General features: G+C 34.8%; 1 protein-coding gene, 1 long non-coding RNA gene and 1 other non-coding gene across 4 annotated transcripts; 1 reads left to right on the forward strand and 2 right to left on the reverse strand.

Moving 5' to 3' along the window:
• Nucleotides 1-2,665: 2,665 nt before the first annotated feature.
• On the reverse strand, nucleotides 2,666-3,924 carry LOC148298062 (uncharacterized). Its single transcript, XR_015833055.1, has 2 exons — nucleotides 3,554-3,924; nucleotides 2,666-2,913 (listed from the first exon to the last, which is right to left on the reverse strand). It is a non-coding gene; the product is annotated as an uncharacterized LOC148298062 (long non-coding RNA).
• Nucleotides 3,925-9,149: 5,225 nt separating this feature from the next.
• Nucleotides 9,150-9,234, reverse strand: TRNAM-CAU (transfer RNA methionine (anticodon CAU)). Its single transcript is given in 2 exon segments — nucleotides 9,150-9,185; nucleotides 9,197-9,234. It is a non-coding gene; the product is annotated as a tRNA-Met (tRNA).
• A 6,444-nt stretch (nucleotides 9,235-15,678) lies between these two features.
• Nucleotides 15,679-20,150, forward strand: LOC110745242 (RNA-binding (RRM/RBD/RNP motifs) family protein). Of its 2 annotated transcripts, none has more exons than XM_021945328.2 (6): nucleotides 15,679-16,328; nucleotides 16,421-16,544; nucleotides 16,662-16,785; nucleotides 17,653-17,692; nucleotides 17,840-18,131; nucleotides 19,657-20,150. In XM_021945328.2, the coding sequence occupies exons 1-6, from the start codon at nucleotides 16,146-16,148 to the stop codon at nucleotides 19,731-19,733; spliced, it is 840 nt and encodes a 279-aa protein (XP_021801020.1). In that variant the 5' UTR covers nucleotides 15,679-16,145; the 3' UTR covers nucleotides 19,734-20,150. The 2 variants fall into 2 exon arrangements, with proteins under 2 accessions (XP_021801020.1, XP_021801019.1); XM_021945327.2 differs by having other exon boundaries at nucleotides 15,683-16,328; nucleotides 17,837-18,131.
• Nucleotides 20,151-21,382: the final 1,232 nt, after the last annotated feature.

Here is a 21,382-nt window from a genome sequence, read left to right on the forward strand (position 1 = left end):
ATGGTGTCATATCCGAACCTCCATAACACATTAAGAGTGTATGTGAAAAAATCTCCATTCCCTTTAACTTTGCCCTAAATAAAAAAGTGCATCTTAATTACCCTGTTCAAGTCTTGTGTTTATGCAGTGAAATGCTTTTGTGGGGTTAAAAATGGCATAGTTGAAGGCAGATTTTCAACTTTAATTATGGCAGGGTTAAGGCGTACAAGCATCCAAAAGCTAAAAGGACAGATACTGCTTTAACATAGATTTAGCTAAGAATCATAATCATAGCAGTAAATAAATAAATAAAAATGAAGAATAATAAAGTATGAAATAAATAAATAACTAATTAATTAATTAATTGGGTGAGCTCCCTTTGACAGGTAATGGTACATTTTGCGGGGCCTTGGGTGTGAGAGTGGATGATTTGGGTCAGAGAATCAGGGAAGGGAATCCCTCTACAAATGGGGCAATTCTTCTCTTCTCTTCTCTTCTCTTCTCTGCACTCTTTTAAAGAAGAATCCACATTCCACCACATCCTCAAAGGTTATATTGGTAATTTCAATTCCTCCAATTCTGGTTCTAATGAGTCAATCACATTTCAGTTCCGTGACGTGGCGGCATGGGATTGGGTACCCTTGTGCACCTTGCCAGAGGAGATTGAACCCTTGAAATAAATTAATGGGCTTTTTTTTTTGGTTCTTCTTTTAAATATGTGGAGGGGCTGACCGGGGACACATGCAAATTTCGGAAAATATTAATATCCAAGGGAGTCAATTTCGAAAGTAAAAGAAACAAAACAGGAGGTGATGGGTGGGGCCCGCTTTGCCGCGTTTCTCTGTGTCGGTGGGACTGGAGCGATGACGTGTTGGGCAGAGGTGGATAGGTGGGATATGAGAGATGTGTGTGGAACGCAGAGAATCACTGTCCCGAGTCACAAGTGTGAGCGGGCGTTGGCGCTGTGCGTTTTGTTTGTTTGTGGTGGCGGTGGAGCGAAAACACGTAATTGAAGAGACTGATGAGCCACGGGGGGGGTTAAAAAACGCTTGGGGCAAAAAAAAAACACAAAAAACAGTAAATGGAAGCGTTGTCAGGTAAGCGTAACAAGCACAGGACGCGTTTTATTTCTTTGTCACGGACTGAGGGATTAACTGCGAGTCGGCGTCCCTATCCTATCCATGACGGATTAGGTTATTAGGGTGGCTTGGAATTATTCACAGGTTGTGAACCATGTATAGTGATTCTTTTACTTTGTGGTATATAAGAATTTTCATATGAACATTTTCTAATCGTCACGTGTGTGAGTTTTAATCGTCAGAACCGTCTATTTTAAGATTATCAGTTGTATAAGAAATTGACCGTCTATTTTAAAATTATCAGTTGTATAAGAAATTTAGTTATCCGATTGCGGTCAAATATATTTATCAAATTTTATATATCAATGCTGCATTTGTTATACTATATCACCATGTTATCTAGTGGGTTAAAATTTTATGTAGCTATTGTAAGTTATGAACCCAATAGAAAGAAAGAAAAAGAAATACCCCCTTTCCTAACTAGGATCACAAGTTTCTCTTTCGTTTCTTGGTTTTTTTATCCTATACGAATTGAATTTGTGTGGCATCATTTTTACTTTTTGCCAACAACTCTTTGGTCAAGAAAGTCGTGTTGTTGAATTGGAAGAAAGAAATTCAAAACAAAAAAGGAAGAGCACTTTGAGCTCTTTAGCTTATAATCAAAGGTTGAATAGAAAGAAAAAAACAAGAAGCATTACGTTTAAATATTTATTTATATGGGTTTGACATTGACATCTAGATTATGATAGCTAGAGGGGAATTGGATGCTCTTCGTGTCTTCATTTGATAAAGTTGGAGAAATATCAATATTTCCTTAAAGTTGCATTGAGTCATCAACATTTAAGTTTGTTTTTATATACCAACGAGGTCTAATCCATGAAAGATGGCATTAACTTGCAAACAAGGTCTCAAATTTGAATTTCATGACATCTTAGTCATTCATTTTCATTTAGATTGTCACTTATACTTAAAATAAAAAAGTTTATTTTCGTATATGCGCACCAATTTAAGGTCATAGGCTGCATAAGAAAACAAAATGATTCAGTGATTTTTCGGGTAAATTTTTTTGTACTTTTTTAATACTGTATTTAAATACTGATGTCATGATTCAGTAATTTTGATGCAATAAAAAAGGAAGAAAAAGAGACAAATAATGTATACAATACGACGATAATAAGCTGGCCAGTGGCCACCTTGCTCAATCCTCAATCCTCATGGCATGGCAGAAATGGGGCCCTTGTCGTCCCATGTAAAAATTCCAGAGCAGAAAGCAGAACCATGCTTGCCTAAAATGCGTCCGTACCAAAATATATACAATGTGTTCAATATTATTAATTGAAATCCATTTTGCAAGATTGTCCAGTTCTAGCTTTAGTAGTAAACTTGTACAAGGCTGCGGCCTTCCCTCTGCCACGGTGGGGTTGCTTTGCTCCCACTTAGACATGGCATTCGTGTCGTGTTATCAGTATTCGTGTCGTTTTCGTGTCAACCCGTTTTTTTTAACGGGTTGACACGACACGACACGATAAGAAAACGGGTGAGAAATATCAAACACGAACACGACCCGCTCTAATTCGCGAATCACACGACACGACCCGTTTCACCCGTTAAGAAAATAAACTTTTTAATAAAAATTTAATAAACCTATATTTTTACATGCCCAAAAAATCAAAATCATTCCAACAAAAGCTAATATTCTTGAATTTAATCCAAACTTCAACATCAACATCCGTGAATATGATCCATCATAACAAAAGGAAAAGGAAAAACAAATATGAAGTAATCCATGAAGATCTGCACACCAAAAAATCCATTAACATGATCCAAACTTCAACATTTCACCATTGCAATTTTCCTGGAAGAAAAAAAAACACAGAAATTGTTAGACAGCAGTTAGTATGAAAATTCCAAACTCACAGAAATTGTTGTGAACTGCACATAAAAATTCTTCTCTAATATTGCTTTTAATATCAATTCTATACATAAAAATAAATAATATTAATACAACCCAAAACCATACAAAGATCAAATTGTTTGAAACTGTAACACTAAATCAAAATACAAGGTTGATTCTTCTTCATGCTTTATTGTTGGTTTGAAACTGCAACATTAAACATATATATATATATATATATATATGGAGGGCCAGAGCAAGGGGAAAAGCAAGGCCCCAGACAAAGAAGAAATGTGAAGAGCAAAAACACCATGAATTATGGAGGGCCAGGGAGGCGTCCAACTCCAATGAATGGGAATAATCTGAACATTTGTTAATGTTTCTCTCTCTCTCTCTCTCTCTCTCTCCTCCCGTGCACTCTGTGTCTCCAGCAAATACCAAGTCAGAAGCCTCTATATCTCTAATTGACAGCAGAGTAAATTAAGAAAAATCAAACATGTCCAGTACATCAATATATAATTTCCAAAGTCCACATAAATATATAATTTCCATATTGAAAATCAAATAAATTTACCGAATCAATTAAGAAAAACATTCATACCTTAAGATAGGATTTAACAGCAGAAAAGATCTTCAAAGACATAGAGAGGAGAGATCGCAAGAAGAAGGAGAAGATGAGAACTTGAGAGAGAAAGAAAGAAAATTGCAGAGCAGAGAAAGAAAAGAAAGCGGCTGAATGAATGAAGAGAAAGAGATGCTAGGGTTTTTTTTTAAAAAAATAGAAAATTACAAAATTACCCCCTCTTAACGGGTTGGTTCGTGTATTCGCGAATGGACACCGAAACGACCCGTTAGCTTAACGGGTGGCTAACGGGTCAACACGATAGCAACACGACACGATAACTCCAACCCGAATACTGAATTTTTCGTGCGAATTCGTGTCGTGTTATCGTGTCGTATGGGATTTTGCCATGTCTACTCCCACTGAAAATTACTCATCACTTTTATACTCTACGTTTTTGGATTGTGCCTACTCCATTCATAGAGATTTGGTGGGTGTTTTTTTCCCTCTCCTTATTTGTTAATGGAAAACATTTAACTCTTTACCTAAATGAATCATTTCTTCTTAAAATTACCTCAAAATTTGATACGTTTTATGAAATTATTTTTGCATATTAGGGGATTCAAACTCGAGTTCAGAATGAGAAGCACATCCGTTTTAACCAATTTGGCTAAGTCCATATCTACGTGAATTTTTTTATTCTTAATAATGAAAAAAATGAAGTGGGACAACACATGATATTGCGTATACACAACTCATACAATACTACTCATGAATTCATATTAAAAGAGATACCACCAAACTATATGAAAAATATTGATAAATGATTGTGTAATTCAATACAGGGACAAACAAAACTACCTTAACTTTCACGTTTAAACGCACATTTACACTAGTTTATATAATATTTGCCAACTAATAATAAATGCAGGCAAAATACAAAAAGTATCTTATCTTGATGATGACGATGTACTGTTTTCTTGCTTAAATGAAGTAAAATGTTTCCTTTTCACCCAAAAAAGAAAAGAAGTAACATGTTTCCTATAATAAAAATAAAAACTTATGTCCAAACAAAAACAAAGTGTAGATCTTGTAGACTTGTAGGGGTCATAATTAATAGCATTGATAAAGGTGTTAATCATACGCAAGTTTATGGTTAATTACCAAATCCTAATGTTTGACTTCAATGTTTTTAATTTAATGACATTTTGAAAAGATTTTTTGGATTGGACTGGATGGAGGCTCTGCTTCGGTCAAAACATATCACGTGAGGTCGGTGTGTTTCCACATTAGCAATTTCACATCAACCATTTGACTTAAGTAGTAGGCGGAACCCCATCACAGCTATGTTTACATTGAAACAAACCAAATAAAAACACAGAAAACAACAATCTTAGTGTCCATAATTATGCCTAGAGTAGCAGTAATGACAAACTATCAGCCAAAATGGTGGACCACCTAGGGTAATTACCATGGTCTTTACTTGAGTGATGATTAATGCTCAAAACGCGGTATTTTAAACATCTGTGAATGCCGTTTTAAAAAGTAATTAATTATTGTGTTAACAGATATTTGATTTGATGTTTATGTCCTCCTCCACTGGGGAAGATTCTCTGGGTATCGCTTATATCTACCCATCTGTAAAGCACTAGCCGCATGCCAGCTATTTGGTTTGATCATAATTTGTTTATTTTATGAAAAGACATAATTAATTTACTGGTCAAATTAATCAGTTCAAGACTAAAACTTACTTGCTTGAAGATTAATTTAACACATAGGTTTGATATATTTTCAATTGTAGCTTCCGTTAATTATCATTCAGGCACGAGGGCATGGAGGACATGTCAAGTCTATATCATGTCATCAATTCCTACCAATTGAAGGCGATTCAATTTCCCTCAAATTTAGAAGGCGAACTGAAACGATAAACCGAAGGTAAAATCTGTTTTACCGAGTAATGTGGAGGGGAAAAAAAAAGGGTTACATATTTTCACTTTTAATTAAATTTAACCACTATAGTTTAAACATGGGCATATGATTATATCCAGATAAAAGTCCAACACAAGCCACTCAAAACTGAAATTTGATTAGACATGCCCCAACCTAGGCCTCACATCACTCATCTTATTTTACAATATCCAAAGAGAATTCTTTCCACCCAAACCCAACTTATTTTTCATGTTCCATTCAAAACCCAACACCACTCTGATAACAATTCCATTTTACCAACTTGTAATTATTAGTAGACATTTCATTAAAGGAGCCAACCCCATTACCCCAACACAAACTTATCAAAAAATTTGGTCATTTTCATGTCGACTATGATGCTTTTGGCAGGAAGCAATGTCTCGATTGTATACTTGATAACCCCTTTCCTTATATAAAGTAGACTAAAAACCCAGAAAAGTTTGAAGTGTCTCACTTTGAGAGCCATAAGAAATGAACCGCACAAAATTAATCACAGCCATTGTCAAATGCCAACCATGGCAATATGGCATGTTGGATAAGCTTAAGCCCCACTGCATGTGATGTCTTTAAATGAGGGCACTTTGATTTCCCATCTTGGTGATTTGGATGAAGACCTAACCCCATGCTCAGCTGTGTGTCCAGTGACCTCTCAACATCACTTCTTGATCATATATAGCGATGTTCATTTCTCTTGATTCCATGATCTAAAAATACAAAAAGATTTGTATTAATAAATAAAAGGGAGATTCACTATTATACCCAATATAAGGGCCCAAATTACAATTTAAAAAATCATATATGAAATGGACTCTATAAACACACCAAAATCATATTTACAACATAACAAAGAGGTTCTGAACTTCCTATAAATTACAAAATTGACGTTGATTTCTTAAAACAAGCCCAACCCTAAAACATAATTAAAAAAAAAACCAAAAACACTCAAAAGGGCATCAAAGTAATTTAATAATCAAAATTAAATTCAATATGGCCAGCTGCCATTTTGGGGGTTTTTTTTTTGTTTGTTTATAGAAATTAAATGGTGTAAGATTTATCTATATCACTAGTGCTAAGAATGGGTATATAACTAAATATCTTTAAATAAAACTATTTTAAGATACAAACCACTTTGATAAGTAAATTCGATTGGATAATGAAGGACTCGATCGCTTGATAACACTTTCGTTTTTCCATTCAATTTTTCATTTTTAAAGAAAGAGATATATAAAAGAACATCGAAAATGATATAAAAAGGATGGGAGAATAACAAAAGCATGAATGAGGGGTGAAAGAACAATAACTCAATAAACAAGAAAGATAAATATTTTAGTTTTCGTTCTACGTACCATTTCACTTAGATATTCTTCTTCTCATATTTATCATTTTATTCTCATTATCCTTCCAAAAAAATAAAATTGAAACTGTTATTAAACGGATGCTAATTTCAACGGTAGAACACTTTATACTATACATATGGACAAAAATTAGAATCTTGCTTTTCTCTACCCTTCTATCGAAAAAAGAAGATACCATTGAGAGACGAAATAGAAAAAAAAATTCACAGTATTTTTTCTTGGTGTACAAATACAAATACAAAACATTTCTCATCACAGAAAAACGCCCTCATTAGATGTCAACAATCGAATCTGCACTGCATGGTATCAATCACATTTTGGATCCGCCTATATACCATCAAATCATCCAAAGACCAACGGACAAAAGGACATATTGGATTGGGATTATTTTAGACGGAATTTTTTGCCACCACAAATTAAACCATGCAATGTCAATACCATTCTTTCATTGACCACCTACAAGTTTCTTTGCCTTGTGAATGCTGCGTGAGTGATGCTGCTCCCGTTGAGATTGGTGGCAGATATTGTTTTAGAGTCAAGGGTAGCAATCATGTCACGTCAAATTATGTTTATTAAGCGACTGTCGAGTATTAATCAATCTTAATATGTCTTGTGTTATTTAATCATGAGTAGAGATTTAACCCGACTTGTTACTTAAGGTTTGTAATTTTCTTGGGTTGATAATCGAAGTGTGAATAGATATATTTTTATACAATATATATATGCTATACATGTTTGTATGGACCATTTGTGTTTTATGCTAAGGATTATTACATATGTTATAATATGAATTGATTTAATACATTGCATAATCACGCCGAGTTGGTATATTATATACAATGACGTAGCCGTTATTCTTTTGTCAAAGTGATATTTTAACTACTCTAATGTACGAGGAAGGGAATCAAACTTGAGTGTAAAGGGGCGGACGCACTACTCTTACTCAACTCGCCTAATCCGCATTTGCACAATAATGTAGCAGTTTGAATATTGTGTCATCTTCACTTGTTAATTTGGTATGAAATTCTTATATCCAATTTAAAATTGTATCCAAAAAGCTGGACCATCCACGCCACAAGTTCATCGATAAGGGGCATGATCTTGTAGCCACAGTCACGTTACTCTCTGCCTAGCTAGTACTTGTTTGTCGTGCTTGCTTGAATTCCAACCCAAACCAAATCTTTTCTGCATTAATTACTTACCCAATTTTCAGCTAGCAAATGTCAAGATTCTATATATTCAAAAATGGATGCAATTGTCGACGTTGAGACAAAATTGATATTGAGGAATTTTAAATAAAATAAAATAAAATTTAACCTAGATATAAAATCATTGTAGGAAAATTACCAAACAATATTATACGTGTTAAGAATTGTTTTTCCTGCCAACCAAACAAAGCACTGCAGTATTGTTCTTTGGATGAGTTCCTGAATCTTGTACGTGAGCCAAGCCAAGGTCCATTACAGACAAACTGGAAGACAGAAAAACTAGGATCAAAAGCGATTTCCAAAAGCTAAAAACTTCACGCATTTTGCATGTTAAATATGATTCAGAAATCCTTTTCCGATACCCTACTTAGCTGTTTGATTGTTTCGAGTCTTTAATTTTCTTGTAGGTCCATCGTACACAGTTTCATGCTATCACTACAAAACAAACACAATTAATTTAACATCACTATTTGCTTCCCTTTTTTTGTTTCTTGTTCATCCCAAACTTGAGACATTTCAACAAAACACATAAACCAAATTATAATTATAAATTATTGAACAAAACAGCCAGTGATATAGCCTCACCAAGTTTTGTTTGATCGGTTGGGGGTTGAGATGAGTTTAATAAATTGTTTACTAGACTTCCATGGCATCTCAAAGAGAATAATCATTTGGTTGAGACTGATAGAATAACCTAATTGTTTTTGCACCAACCACTTGCGCCTTGCCAATGTTATTATTATGATGAATGAGAAGGAAAGGCCAAAATTAACATATAAATTAAGGACCACTGCGATCACTGTATTATGTGCTATGAACGATCCATAAAAAAATTGACTCTTTATAAGTCACTGATAGAATGTGGCCTATATTCATGTTAGCTACAGACAACCCGTGATCAAAAGGTGTTGGTCACAAATTACGTAATTGTGATAGTTATGGGTGTTGTCATTAACTTTATGCCCCTTTTTCTAGTAGTGCTTATAGCTTCAGGTTCTGCAATTAGTTCTCCTATGCTTCCAGACTTAAAAATTCTGTTTGACATTAATATTAGTTAAAAACAAGTATTGATGATTTGAAATTTGCAAAAAATTAAAAAATATTTGGGGTGAGAGAGGCTCGAACTCTCGACCTCAGGATAACTCAGAAGCTATGAGACCTACGCGCTAGCCAACTGCGCCACCACCCCTTGATGTTAATTTCTGTCCGAAAAGTTCTAATTATTGACTTCAACAGTTAAATCTAGACTCATCTGGATTTCAGCATATAAGCCCTTTTAGCCCAACGAACTTAATTGAAAAGCACCAAAGTCAGCCCATAAAGTTAGTTAATGGGCTACAAACTCTCCAAGAAAAACCCACTGCTTTTCTGTTAGCTGGTATGAACCCAATCCAAAATATGGGCCAATGTACCAAAAATGAGTTCATATAATGTTTATGAGGAATTCGATCATACCCCACATCAAATGAATACCCGAAAAAATAGAAATATCCAAAGGTAAAAATGGGTTGTAAACAAAGTTTCCTCATATATTTTTTTTATTTTCTTTCAATAAAATGTCAATTGATACATTATTCTTATCATCCTATGTACTAGATGCCATAGCCTTCTGTTTAAAGTCATTCTATCTCAAGTCATTCTATAGTGAGTGCCTTATAGATGGACTTTAGATGAGATTTTATCTTTTAATCGTTAAATCAGGTTAACCAATTTGATCCAACAGCTAAGAGATAAGGTCTCATCTAAGGGCCATATATAGGGTCCTCACTATAGAATTCTTGGTTCTATCTCTCCTATATTGATGGGCCTATTGGAATGTTTTTATCAAATAAATTTCTTTTGACCCAAAAAATTAACTTGATAATAAAATACTAATATAATTCAGAAATTAAAAAGAATTTTAAGATCGTTATTGAATCACAATTAAAAGGACCCTAAACCTCCTTAAAACCAAAAAGAGGGGTACTGTAGCACAACCACGTGATAACTCATCCACATGTTATCCATTAATATTGTGTAACATGTGGACGAGTTATATCACATGACTATATTGAAATATCATACAACAATTTATCCACAAAAAGAGATTGTTAACTACTATAAATTAGTCTAATCTACAGAAAAGGGAAATCAAACTCGAGTGCAAAAGGGCGAACAAACTACCTTGACGAACTGGCTTAATCCATGTCTATGTACTTCTAATTTATTTGAAGTATGTATAACTGAGAATGGTAGAGTGAGTTTGTATCCAAACAAAATCTTGAAATTAATTGGGTCACAATGTTAAGTCCTCCCAATAACGTAGCGTTGGGCCCGTTGTTATTGTTAGTTCATCTATAAAAAGGTCAGTGACATCTCAACTTGCCTAACTAGATTTTTATGCTCTTATTAAGTTCGTTAGTCAAAAGAAAAAATTACATGCAACGAGGCATTAAGGCCGACATGACCGATGGGTTTGTGGGTTCTAAGAGCATGTCCACCCCAACACTTAAACCGGGCAAAAGGCCCCCTTGGCGAGCCTAGAAGCCCTCCAGCGCGCAAGGTCCAGCCCTGGCAAGAGCTGGGTCCCACGAGCCCAGGCAAGCCCACGAGCAAATTCAGCCCGAGCTGCTGCCTGTGCAGAATGATGCAATGCTGACGTCATAATGACATCAGCAACCAAAAAAATTTGAAAAAAAAGGAAAAAAAGACCAAAAATTCCAGAATTTTTTAAAATAAATACCTAGGCATATTCTTTACTTCCCACACTAAAAACTCTATACAAATTCATCTCCTCATATCTCATGTGAATAGTATTTGCCCTTGCCTTAGCCTTTTGGGGTGGAACCAAAAAAGGCAAGGCTGCCACTATTCACATGAATAGTGCCAACCCTTGCCTTGCCTTTGCCTTGTTTTAGCCTTTTGGGGTGGACTTGCTCTAAGAGCAACTCCAGCGTGCCCGGGCAAGGGGGGGTTAGGCCCAAAAAAGGCTTCCGGCTGACAAATGCTGCCTGGATTGTGGGTGGGCCCTTAGGCAAAATCAGCTCTTAGTCTAGCTTGGGTTTGCTGACGTCAGCAACAAAAAAAAAAAATCTTAAAAAAATACTAAAAATTTCAGAATTTTTTTAAAATAAATACTTAATCATATTTTTTACTTTCCACACCAAAACTCTATACAAATTCCTCTCCTTATATCTCATGTGAATAGTGGTTGCCATGGCAATAGGTGGAAACACCACAAGCCTTTTGCAAGGGCTGCCACTATTTATGTGAATAGTAATAGCCCTTGCCTCCCCTTGCCATTTGCCATGGCAAATGGGTGGAAGTGCTCTAAACGCACCTCCACTCCAAAGGGCAAGGGTAAAGCAAAGGTAAGGCAAGGTTTGTTACTATTCACATGAATAGTGAGAGCCTTTGCATTTTTTGTTTTCACCCCAAAGGGCAAGGGCAATTACTATTCACTTTAATTTATTTTCTATTTTTTAAAATACTTAAACCATTAATTTTGATAAGCTTTTCGGATAAAATTTTCGGTTGCCACATGTCACTATTTATTATAAAATTCTCACATAAAATTTCAAATAACATTTTCGGATAAGATTTTCGGTTGTCACGTGTCTATATTTTGTTATAACATTCAGATCTCAAATTTCAGATAAGATTTTTGGAAGGAGAAGAATTTGTATGAAGATTTAGTGTGGAAAGTGAATGATACTGTTAGGTATTGACAAGGAAAAAATCCATATTTTTTTTTTATAAAATTTATAAATTAGATTTTTTTTTTTTTTTTGCAATTGTTTTAGCCACAAAAATCACATCTGTCGGATTTCTGAAAAAATTTGATCGGAGCGTTCGAGAAGCGCCATGTGGCTTCTTACCGTTGGTTTTTGTCAGCGTTGATGTCACTCTGACGTTAGCTGCTTTCGGGCAACAGCCCAAGCGATTCTTGCTCGTGGGCTTGCCCGGGCTGGTGGGTCGCACCCCTTATCCGGGGTGGACCTTGCGCGCTGGAGGGGGTTTTTGGGCCTGAGGCTGCCTTTTGCTTGCCTTTGCCCCTTGCGCTGGAGCTGCCCTAATGACCTACATAGACAGTGTTTTGGACGTTGTCGTTTGAACACTGTGTCAAGATTTCATAACAGTATATATGACCATTAATCACTTTGAACCAAATTTACTATTTGTGAAGATGCTCTAGCCAAATGAACTTAATATTTCAAAATAAGAACTTGCTTTTGAAATGGCTAAAATCACTTTCAACTGTGTTTGGTAGAAAATTTTAAATTTATGAGTCATAAAAGCGATTTATGAAAAAAAGAATCATTTCCACTTGAATTTTTAATATATATATTTTATGTTCTTCTAATAAAAACGCTTCTAACAAATGCTCTTATGAACATATGTACATTTTGTACAAGTCTACATTAACAATTTAACATCTTGTTTGAAGTTTCAAAACCTAGTAAAGTAAAAAAGGTGTAAGAATTCATAGGTTACTAGCATTGCATGTTCATATATGATTTAAGAGTAGTGCTATAGCCATTGTTCTTTGGTGAACAACTTGCAAAATGTTAAGTCTAGGTGCATACCTAGAAAAGATCCTCAAAAGGGTAAAACGAAAGAATTAAAAAAAGGTTAAAGGCTCAAAGAGTTCAGCTTTTCAATCATACCATGAACATGAAGGAAAGCCTCACTGGTATTACTGAGAAAAGGGTGGTCTTCTGCTGAGGAAAGAGTGTCATAGAGAAAGAGAAGGGCAATGCTCTTTTTCTGCAGAAATGTGCAAATTAGGGTTGTGCAAATAAGAGCTGAGGGACTCCACCACAGTGGAGACTGAGAGCGGAGGCAGCTTTAAATAGCCATTGATTGGTGCAGGCAAAGGAGGGTCACCCAAAAATATTATGAGAGAGAGAAGAGAGAGGGGGGTAGATAGATGGAAATCCAGCTCATTGTTGTCAAAGAATGATAGGAGCCCACGTGGAGAGGACTGGCAAAGTGCCAGTTCACGGACTTGCACAGTTTGTATCATAAAAACTAGAGAGAGGTGCTCAACTCATAGCTGTCTCCTCCTCGTCCCTAACGCTGGCAACAAGCTAGATTATCAATCCTTCTGCCTCTCTCTCTCTCTCTCTCTCTCTCTCTCTCTCTCTCTCTCTCTCTCTCTCTCTCATTGTGCGTGCGTGTGTGCTCTCTGCTGCTCTCTCTGCTCATGGGCCTCACCATCAAAAGTTTTTTGAGAGTTATATGAATACAATACATACTTAATTAGGGAAATGCATGTTCTCCCGCATATACTACTGACAAGGGAACAGTTGGATTGTAATATGGATAATTGATGAGGTTGATTCTTTTTAAAATGTGCATTTTAGATTCACAGTATGACAGTATAAATATTTTGTTAGAAACATGATAATTACACTACATAATTATGTTCAATCGTAATCATTTTCTCATCAACGTGTTGTAACATAATATATCAATGTTGTTAGTGTAAGATTCTAAACCATTGATAATGTTTGGTTTTGCTTGAATATGTAGCCATGTTTATGGTTTGGTAACATAAGTATGGCAGTGAGAGTATTACCCTACATAGTTATATAAAATCATAAATGTTATCTTAATATAAGGCTTGTCAACATAAACATATATAAGATACTTAAATTATCATACTATATATGATTACGAACAATTGATAAGTTTAGTGTGTGGCTCATATTACAAATATAGACAAAATAGTTATCTGTGTGACAACATAAATCTGACAAGAGAACATATATTACTCGATATATACTCATTCGATTTCAAGTTTTAAAACACGACAATGAATAACATGTAATCCTTCAAAAGAGACTTTATGGCTCCCATGGTCATTAGCTTGTGGACAAGATAATGGTCTTCCATTAACGTATAATAATTCAATTAAGAGCACGAACCCTTTTAGTTAATTAATGATTGTTGACCAAAGATTGGGAATGATTCGATACAGATGGTCATATAAAATTAAACAACAATGTACCAGTGTAGATTTTGATTTTCCTTGGCTGCCGCCCAAAGCTTGCAATGCACATGATTTTTTATCTGAAAGACTGAAACCATTGGTTTATGTAATCCTAACTACTGTTTTCTTTCACTTCTTTTTCTTGTTTGGAAGTTGGCTTTGTAAACATCTTATGATTAGACAGTTAGGAACATGGGGTCATGTGGGAATATTTCATTAGCATTTGGAAGTAGTTGAGTCATAAAAAAAGATTAAATCTTAATCTAATAAATTAAGCTAAAATTAGCTGTTCTTTTGACCATAACCAGCTAATGTAACATGAGGCAGACAACAAGTGCAGAAATTATAATAATAACATTGGTGATCTTTTGGGCAAACCAATTGTCAATTTTCCACATACCAAGAATTGTGGTCCATTGCAGCCACAAATTCAAAGAACTAATTAAACCCACTGGTTAGTGCTCAGCAGCATTACAAGAACAACCAATTTTTCTTTATTTAGTTAATAGAACTGTTAGAGATACTGAATTTGTTCCTTAACTTTATTCACCAAATAACACAGCGTTTGATTAATTTAAATCTGTATGTACCAAACTTTATTTATAATTAATAACTAAGATATATTAATATGTATGTGTTGAAGAATATAAAATCTCACATCGGAAACTTGACTAAATAACTTGTAACTTATAATAACTGGTTCCACTCCTAATAACACCAAGGCCTTTTGTGGTAAAACCCTACACCTACTGAGTTTATAAGTTAAATTGGGGACAATATCGGTGTTGCTAGTAATGGACCGCTGATCCGTCTCTTTGAAATTTAACTTAGTATCAGAGAGGGGCTCCGATCCAGACCGGCTACATCTTGATTGGATGTGGTCACCGATCCGACTGACCAACCACACCTTGATATGTGTTGCCATCGACCCAATCGACTCCGACTCAGAATATAACTTATGAATCAAACAAACACGAATGATTAACTTCGATGTGAACTTGGCTCCACGTATGACTCACTATTTGATGAATAAATTTAGTTGTGTTATTGTCATATCTAATTATCCAAAAGCAATCACATCCACTGAATCATTTTTCCATACAAAGGGCAACTCGATGATGATCGAAAGGTCCATCTTAATGGCCTAGTTAGCAGACCCACAATGAGTACAAATGTTGGGGCATCTGATACCCACACCTACACACACCCTGTATTAATTGTGTAAACAAAACAACTAAACTAATTACAGGTCATAACATAGTATGTTTTTTGGGTCTACATTAATACAACTTTCTTTGGGACAAATAATTAAGATTAAAAACTTAAAAAAAAAAAAAGAACACCAGGGTGGCGAAGATCAAAATATTTTGTATTTGTTACAGCAATATTATCATGTGGTATTACAAATTCATCGAAATTATGAATATTGTGATGAATAATTATCAGAAGGTATAATAATACCAATAAAATAAATATACGCAGTGTTATAATCTAAGTGATAATATAATATGTGATGGTGTTACGACCATACAGGTAAAACAAGTAAATTAGAGAGAGGATTGGAGTGGTGGGATTAAAATTTGATTGGAGGGTGGGAGGGTATATTAATGCAGAGACAGGGAGGACACACTTGAAGTGCATTAGTCACGCAGAGCTGTCATTCGCTATTACAAAGCCACCCTCCTCCCCTCTCCTAATTCATAGCCAGCAAATCAGGGTTTGCAGCTGTCGGGTGCTTTATCTCTCTCTCTCTCTCTCTCTCTCACTCAATCAACCAAACCAACTCCTCTGTTTCAAACTACCCATCAAATGTTTGACAGCAATACCAACAGCAACAGCAACATTTTAAACTAATGCATTAACCCTTTTCAAATTTCTGTGTATTCAATGATTTTCTCTCTGTAAAAAAAAAAAAAAGGAGATGGAATAATAATTATGGAGATGGAGGCGCATATAGACATAGAGCAAGCAAAGAAGATCAACAACAACAACAACATGAGGTGGAAGAAATTAAGAGGCTTCTGCTTAGCCAATATTTCTTCTCTGTGATCAACAACTGCGTTTGTGTATGAGTTCAAGCGGCAAAAACCAAGAAACCAGTTTGTGATTTTGATGATTTAGATGCCATGGCTTATCCACATTACCGATCACAGTTTGGGGACACAACGTTTACGAAAGTGTTTGTTGGAGGGCTCGCTTGGGAGACACCAACTGATGAAATGCGTAGATATTTTGAGCAGTTTGGGGAGATTCTTGAGGCTGTCATTATTGCTGATAAGAACACTGGAAAATCTAAAGGCTATGGATTTGTAAGTCTTTGATGTTTTAATCAAAGATCGATGGGTTATTTTTATTTTGTTTTCTGGTTTGACTTACTCTTGTGTTCTAATTTTATGACTAGGTGACATTTCGTGATTCGGAATCGGCAAGGAGGGCTTGTGCTAATCCAAACCCTGTGATCGATGGAAGAAGAGCAAATTGTAACATTGCTTCGTTAGGACGTCCTCGGCCTTCACCCCCGAGAGGTACATTCCATATTTCATCCCGCATTTGAGGTCCTGCATTCGATTCTCCCCTCTCTCTCTCTCTCTCGTATCGTTGTATAACTTTGTTAAAGCTGTGCATTTTCATGGTTTATACAGGAAGAAATCAAGCCTCCAGCCCATACCAGGGAAGTGCACCACAGGCTGCACAATCATATGCCCGAGCGCCGCCATTGCCACCACCGCTGCCGCCACCAGCCCCTATTATATACCCATCTTACAGGTAAGAAATGTTGCATTATTATTATTTTTATAACAATTAATACTTTTTTTTTGGAGGGTTAAAGAGAAATGGTCCATGCATATGCAATGAATTAAAAAAGTGAGTAGCTAGATAGACGTGGTGTCGTTTTTGATGCTACATATAAATAAATATTTCCTCGGTACAGTTGGTATCAACCTGTAAATAGCAAATATAAATCATGTAAATTGACCTCAGTGGTGAAGGTGGGGTGCCATGTTCTCTTGATGTACATATATTATGATACATTGATGGATATATTGACCAAAATCATCTATAAAAAACAGCATTGATATTATATTATTAATTGCTGAAAAATGTAATTGTTTTAAGGAAATGAAAAAGAAATGGAGCTACGTTTTGGAGATGATGACATGTATAGATTATAATGATATTGCTTAAAAAGAAACACATGGTCAATCTTTGTCTTCATTGGTCAACTCTAGGGCGGTGCTTCCTAAGTCTTTTGTGTTTTCCAACTTTGTACCCCTTTTTACAAGTTCTACTCTAAAACCAATCACTCATACATCTCATAAAGTCAAAGTTAACTTAATCTCTGTTAATATGATCAGTGCGAGAAACTTTAAGAATCAAATTATTATTATTATTATTATTTTATTTTGATACAAGTGATATTGGGAAGGGGGGAATTAAATCTAAGACTTCTCGGATATAGGAATAAATGCTATTAATCACTTGAACTACAAGCCCTTTGTGTTCCAGAATGAAATTATATAAAGATAAAAACTTCTCACCTATAGAATGAATTTATGTTGTTGGAAATAAATCTTCAGCTATTATTTTCTGCTCATCCTTACTCGCCAATCTCATTTAATATTGATTTTGCAGCTACCCAACGTACACTGCTGCAGATTATGGGTACCATCAAGTTAGTCTCTCTCTCTCTCTCTCTCTCTCTCTCTCTCTCTCTCTCTCTCTCTCTCTCTCTCTCTCACATGCATGCATATACAATAATAGAAGCATATGCAACAATTGGTTCACAATATTAATGAATGGTTGCAATGTATTGCAGCAGGCAATGTACAACCCACAAGTTCAACAGCAGCCCCAGTACTACTCTCATCAAGTTTATGGATCATCACCATCTTCACCAATGGGCACTCCATATTATTATCATGGCTATTCCTTTCAATCTCCAAGGGCAACGTTTTCTACACCCCCGGCGCATCGTATGCCTGCTCCTTCCTATCTCTACTATCCTACGCAGATGGAGCCCTCCTCCTCCTATCCAAATCCTGCTCCTCCACTCCTACAACAACCCCCGACCTCAAGGCAATATCCTCTCAATTTTACCTCTCCTTCACCTGGTAATTATAACTACCTTAATCAATTAATTAATTTCTCTACTTTTTTATTTTATTTTATTTGGTATTTAGTATTTAGTATTTATAATTTAAAATTCAATGGAAAATAATTATTAAAACTTTGTAGCTAGGTAGTAGTTCCACATGATATATATGTGTGTTTTTTCCGGGGGGGTTCCCTAGGGATTTGTCTAACATGGACCTAGTGGGGCTACAAGGGCAAGGCCAACCCATGTGAGTGAGCTGTCTGCATGGCTTGGGAAGTCATGACAGAGAAGCAGAAGCACAGTTTGTGTAAACTAACAGTGACTGCATGTGGGCTTCAACATCAACAGTCAAAATCATGCTTCATTCTCAAGATATTTTTAGTCAGTGGTCGTTTGGAGGATTAACAATTGTGTGGAACGGGGTAGCTTGGGGCATAGCCATAATTCAATGTTTCAGGGGTCATAATCTAAAATTTTATCATTTTTTCTTATTATCTCACTTCATATACTAGAGGGATGCAGAAAAATCGGGAGAGAGCAAAACAATGCTACTCTCATTTCACACGAGTTTTTATCTGTTGGAAATGTGGGGATTTTTTTTGGGGGGAGGGGGATATTGATTTCAAAGAATGAGAAATAACATTATAAATCTAAGAAAAAACACAGCTAACTGAGTTTTGACTTATACAAATTAACAGTTTGATAACATAATATGAAAAAATTTGATTGATTATATATATATTACAAACATTTTCTATATTCTTTGGCACGAGACAAGTGATTAATATGTTGAGAAAATGGTTGTGGATACCTGTGGTTTTGAGTGGTCATGCCTGCAACAATTTTGATAGTCATTTTCTTTTTGGTCAGAATCTTAAGTTTTCATAAACCCCACTCTTTGGTCTGACATTAACCCCACTCTTTAAAAGCACTTAAATACAAATTTCTGTCCAACGATGTCTCAATACTGCGTTACAATCCATGATGTGTCATGCTAAAAATATGGACCGTCGTCCGAGCTAACATTGACATATAGTACAATTTGTCCTTCTAACACCAGAAGATATATAATTTCCATGATCTTCTCTTTCCTTTCCTTAATCTTTCAACTTCTATAAAATAAAATAAAAATTCTATGTCTTCAACTATTTCATACTTAAAGATTTGTTTGTCATTGACATGTTCCGAGTAATTAATTTTTTTCTTTCTAAAATTTTAGCTACCAAATAATGTGGTAAGTGATATGACAATATCTTAGTTACTAGAAACAAAAAAAGTTCAAAATATGCCCAACAGAACAAATAAAGTACTGAACATTCGTTGAGATTCAAAATTTTTAATTAAGTTTATCACGGTGTTTGTAGCATTGCTTTACATTGTCAGACTATTAATCATCGCCATATATAAAATTATCTTTCAATGCATATATTATTCTTATATATTAGGGCAAATAAATGTGCTCTTAAAATTTCTTTCTAAATTGCTGCTATATGTGGAGCATGTGCTCATGTGGAAATATATACTGTTGTTCTTGGTCTCAGATTCACAGAATCCACAACTTGCGTCCACAGAAACAGAAGCTCGAGTTGTTACTTCAGAAAGTACTCCAGATGCCTAAAAGGACTCGTTGATATATACATGATTTCATGAAAAAAATTTCATTTGTATAAACTTTATAATTAAAAGGTCATGTTCTCTTTATCAGTCGACCATTATTTTCTGTTCGGCAGCCATTCATAATTTTTTTGGGGTCGAAATAGGTGACTGCTGCTTCAAGATTTCTTGTGTTCTACACAGCTATTATGTGGCAAGAAAAAGATTATCAACTAATCAACCAACTCATGCATTTTTTTTTTGGTCTATTCCTTTTCTATATTAATTTACTTTGTTCATTTTTAAAGTGTATCATTTCTCCAATAAATGTATGAAGAAATTTTGTTCTGGGCCCGTACAGAAAGTTAATGTCGAACTTGAGCCAACACGTCTTACGCAATTAAGCAAAATTTGCAATTCAAAATGTAGAAAAGTTGATATAGATCCAAATTCTCATCTAGAAGTTGGGTTTAATCCTCGGATTTGGTGACTTTGATACAAGTCCTTTGACTTTTGTGCCACATAGGATTACATTCCTTTTTGAATATTGTCTGATGTAATCTTTTTATTTTATATATTTAAAATCTTTTTTTTTTTCCAATATTGCCCATTATCTTAGATTACCTTAATGAGATAATTAGCCAATATTATATTTCTTTCCTTATCCAATTTACCCTTGCCCATTATCTTAGATTACTTACCTTAATGAGATAATTAGCCAATATTATATTTCTTTCCTCATCCAACAACTCTTAATGAGGTAATCTTATTATTATTATTCTATGTTGAATATATGCTCAACTTTTAATCAGGTTTAGTTATTTTGTTCTTTTTAGTTGTTCTTTTATGTATAGTATACCGGAGACATAGGTACGTAATACATTTTTTGATATATTTTTCTTCATATATATATCTAAATTATAGGTAACATATTCCTTTAAGAAAAAAAAAGTTATTAATTGACTTGTGTTTTGACATACATGAGATATAGGTACCACACTTTTTTGCCTTTTTGTTTATGAATCTAAGTTATAGGTAACATACGATTTACCATTTATCTTTTTTATGTACCGGAGATATAGGTAGTTTTCTATTTTTTTATCTGACTTATAGGTAGTTTTCTAATTTATGTTCCTAACTTATAGGTAACATGATTTATCACTAAGTATTTTTCGTTACTAATAACAACACTATTTACTTGTATGTCAGGTATATAATTTAATGTGGGTGCTTGTATTGGTATAATTTGTGGGTCTTTACTTTGTATTGATTAAATTGTATTTTGTCCATATATTAGGAATATTATGAAGGAAAGAATTCAAAATTTAAATTATAGAATTCAATTACAAGGAAATAATGTATTAAATTTAGATTTTCAATGTGTTTTCCTTATTTACCTCAAAGGGTAAAATTGACACAACAAAAAAGTAATAAATGTAAAAGGACCTGCATCTAAAACTAAAACCGCGAGGATTAAACCCAATGATAGCTAATCGTTGTGAACCTAGATCTAAGAAGCCCTTCAAAATGTTATGTAGTGGATCTTCATATAGTGGCTTCTTCCAAACGAATGCACCATTTGTTACCATATGCGTCGATGCTCACAGAGCATTGCTACGCTTACCAAATGACATAATGGTATGTAATTCATTCCAATCTAAATCGACTATGAAC

The sequence above is a fragment of the Prunus avium genome, chromosome 1, assembly GCF_965620075.1.
Source record: "Prunus avium chromosome 1, drPruAviu1.hap1.1, whole genome shotgun sequence".
In the NCBI taxonomy this organism is placed as follows: domain Eukaryota; kingdom Viridiplantae; phylum Streptophyta; class Magnoliopsida; order Rosales; family Rosaceae; genus Prunus; species Prunus avium.

Coding starts and splice junctions, on each gene's coding strand:
- LOC110745242 (XM_021945327.2), top strand. CDS start 16,146: ATGGCTTATCCACATTACCGATCACAGTTTGGGGACACAACGTTTACG. Junction 16,329..16,420: donor AATCTAAAGGCTATGGATTT/GTAAGTCTTTGA, acceptor TTTTATGACTAG/GTGACATTTCGTGATTCGGA. Junction 16,786..17,652: donor ATTATATACCCATCTTACAG/GTAAGAAATGTT, acceptor TTGATTTTGCAG/CTACCCAACGTACACTGCTG.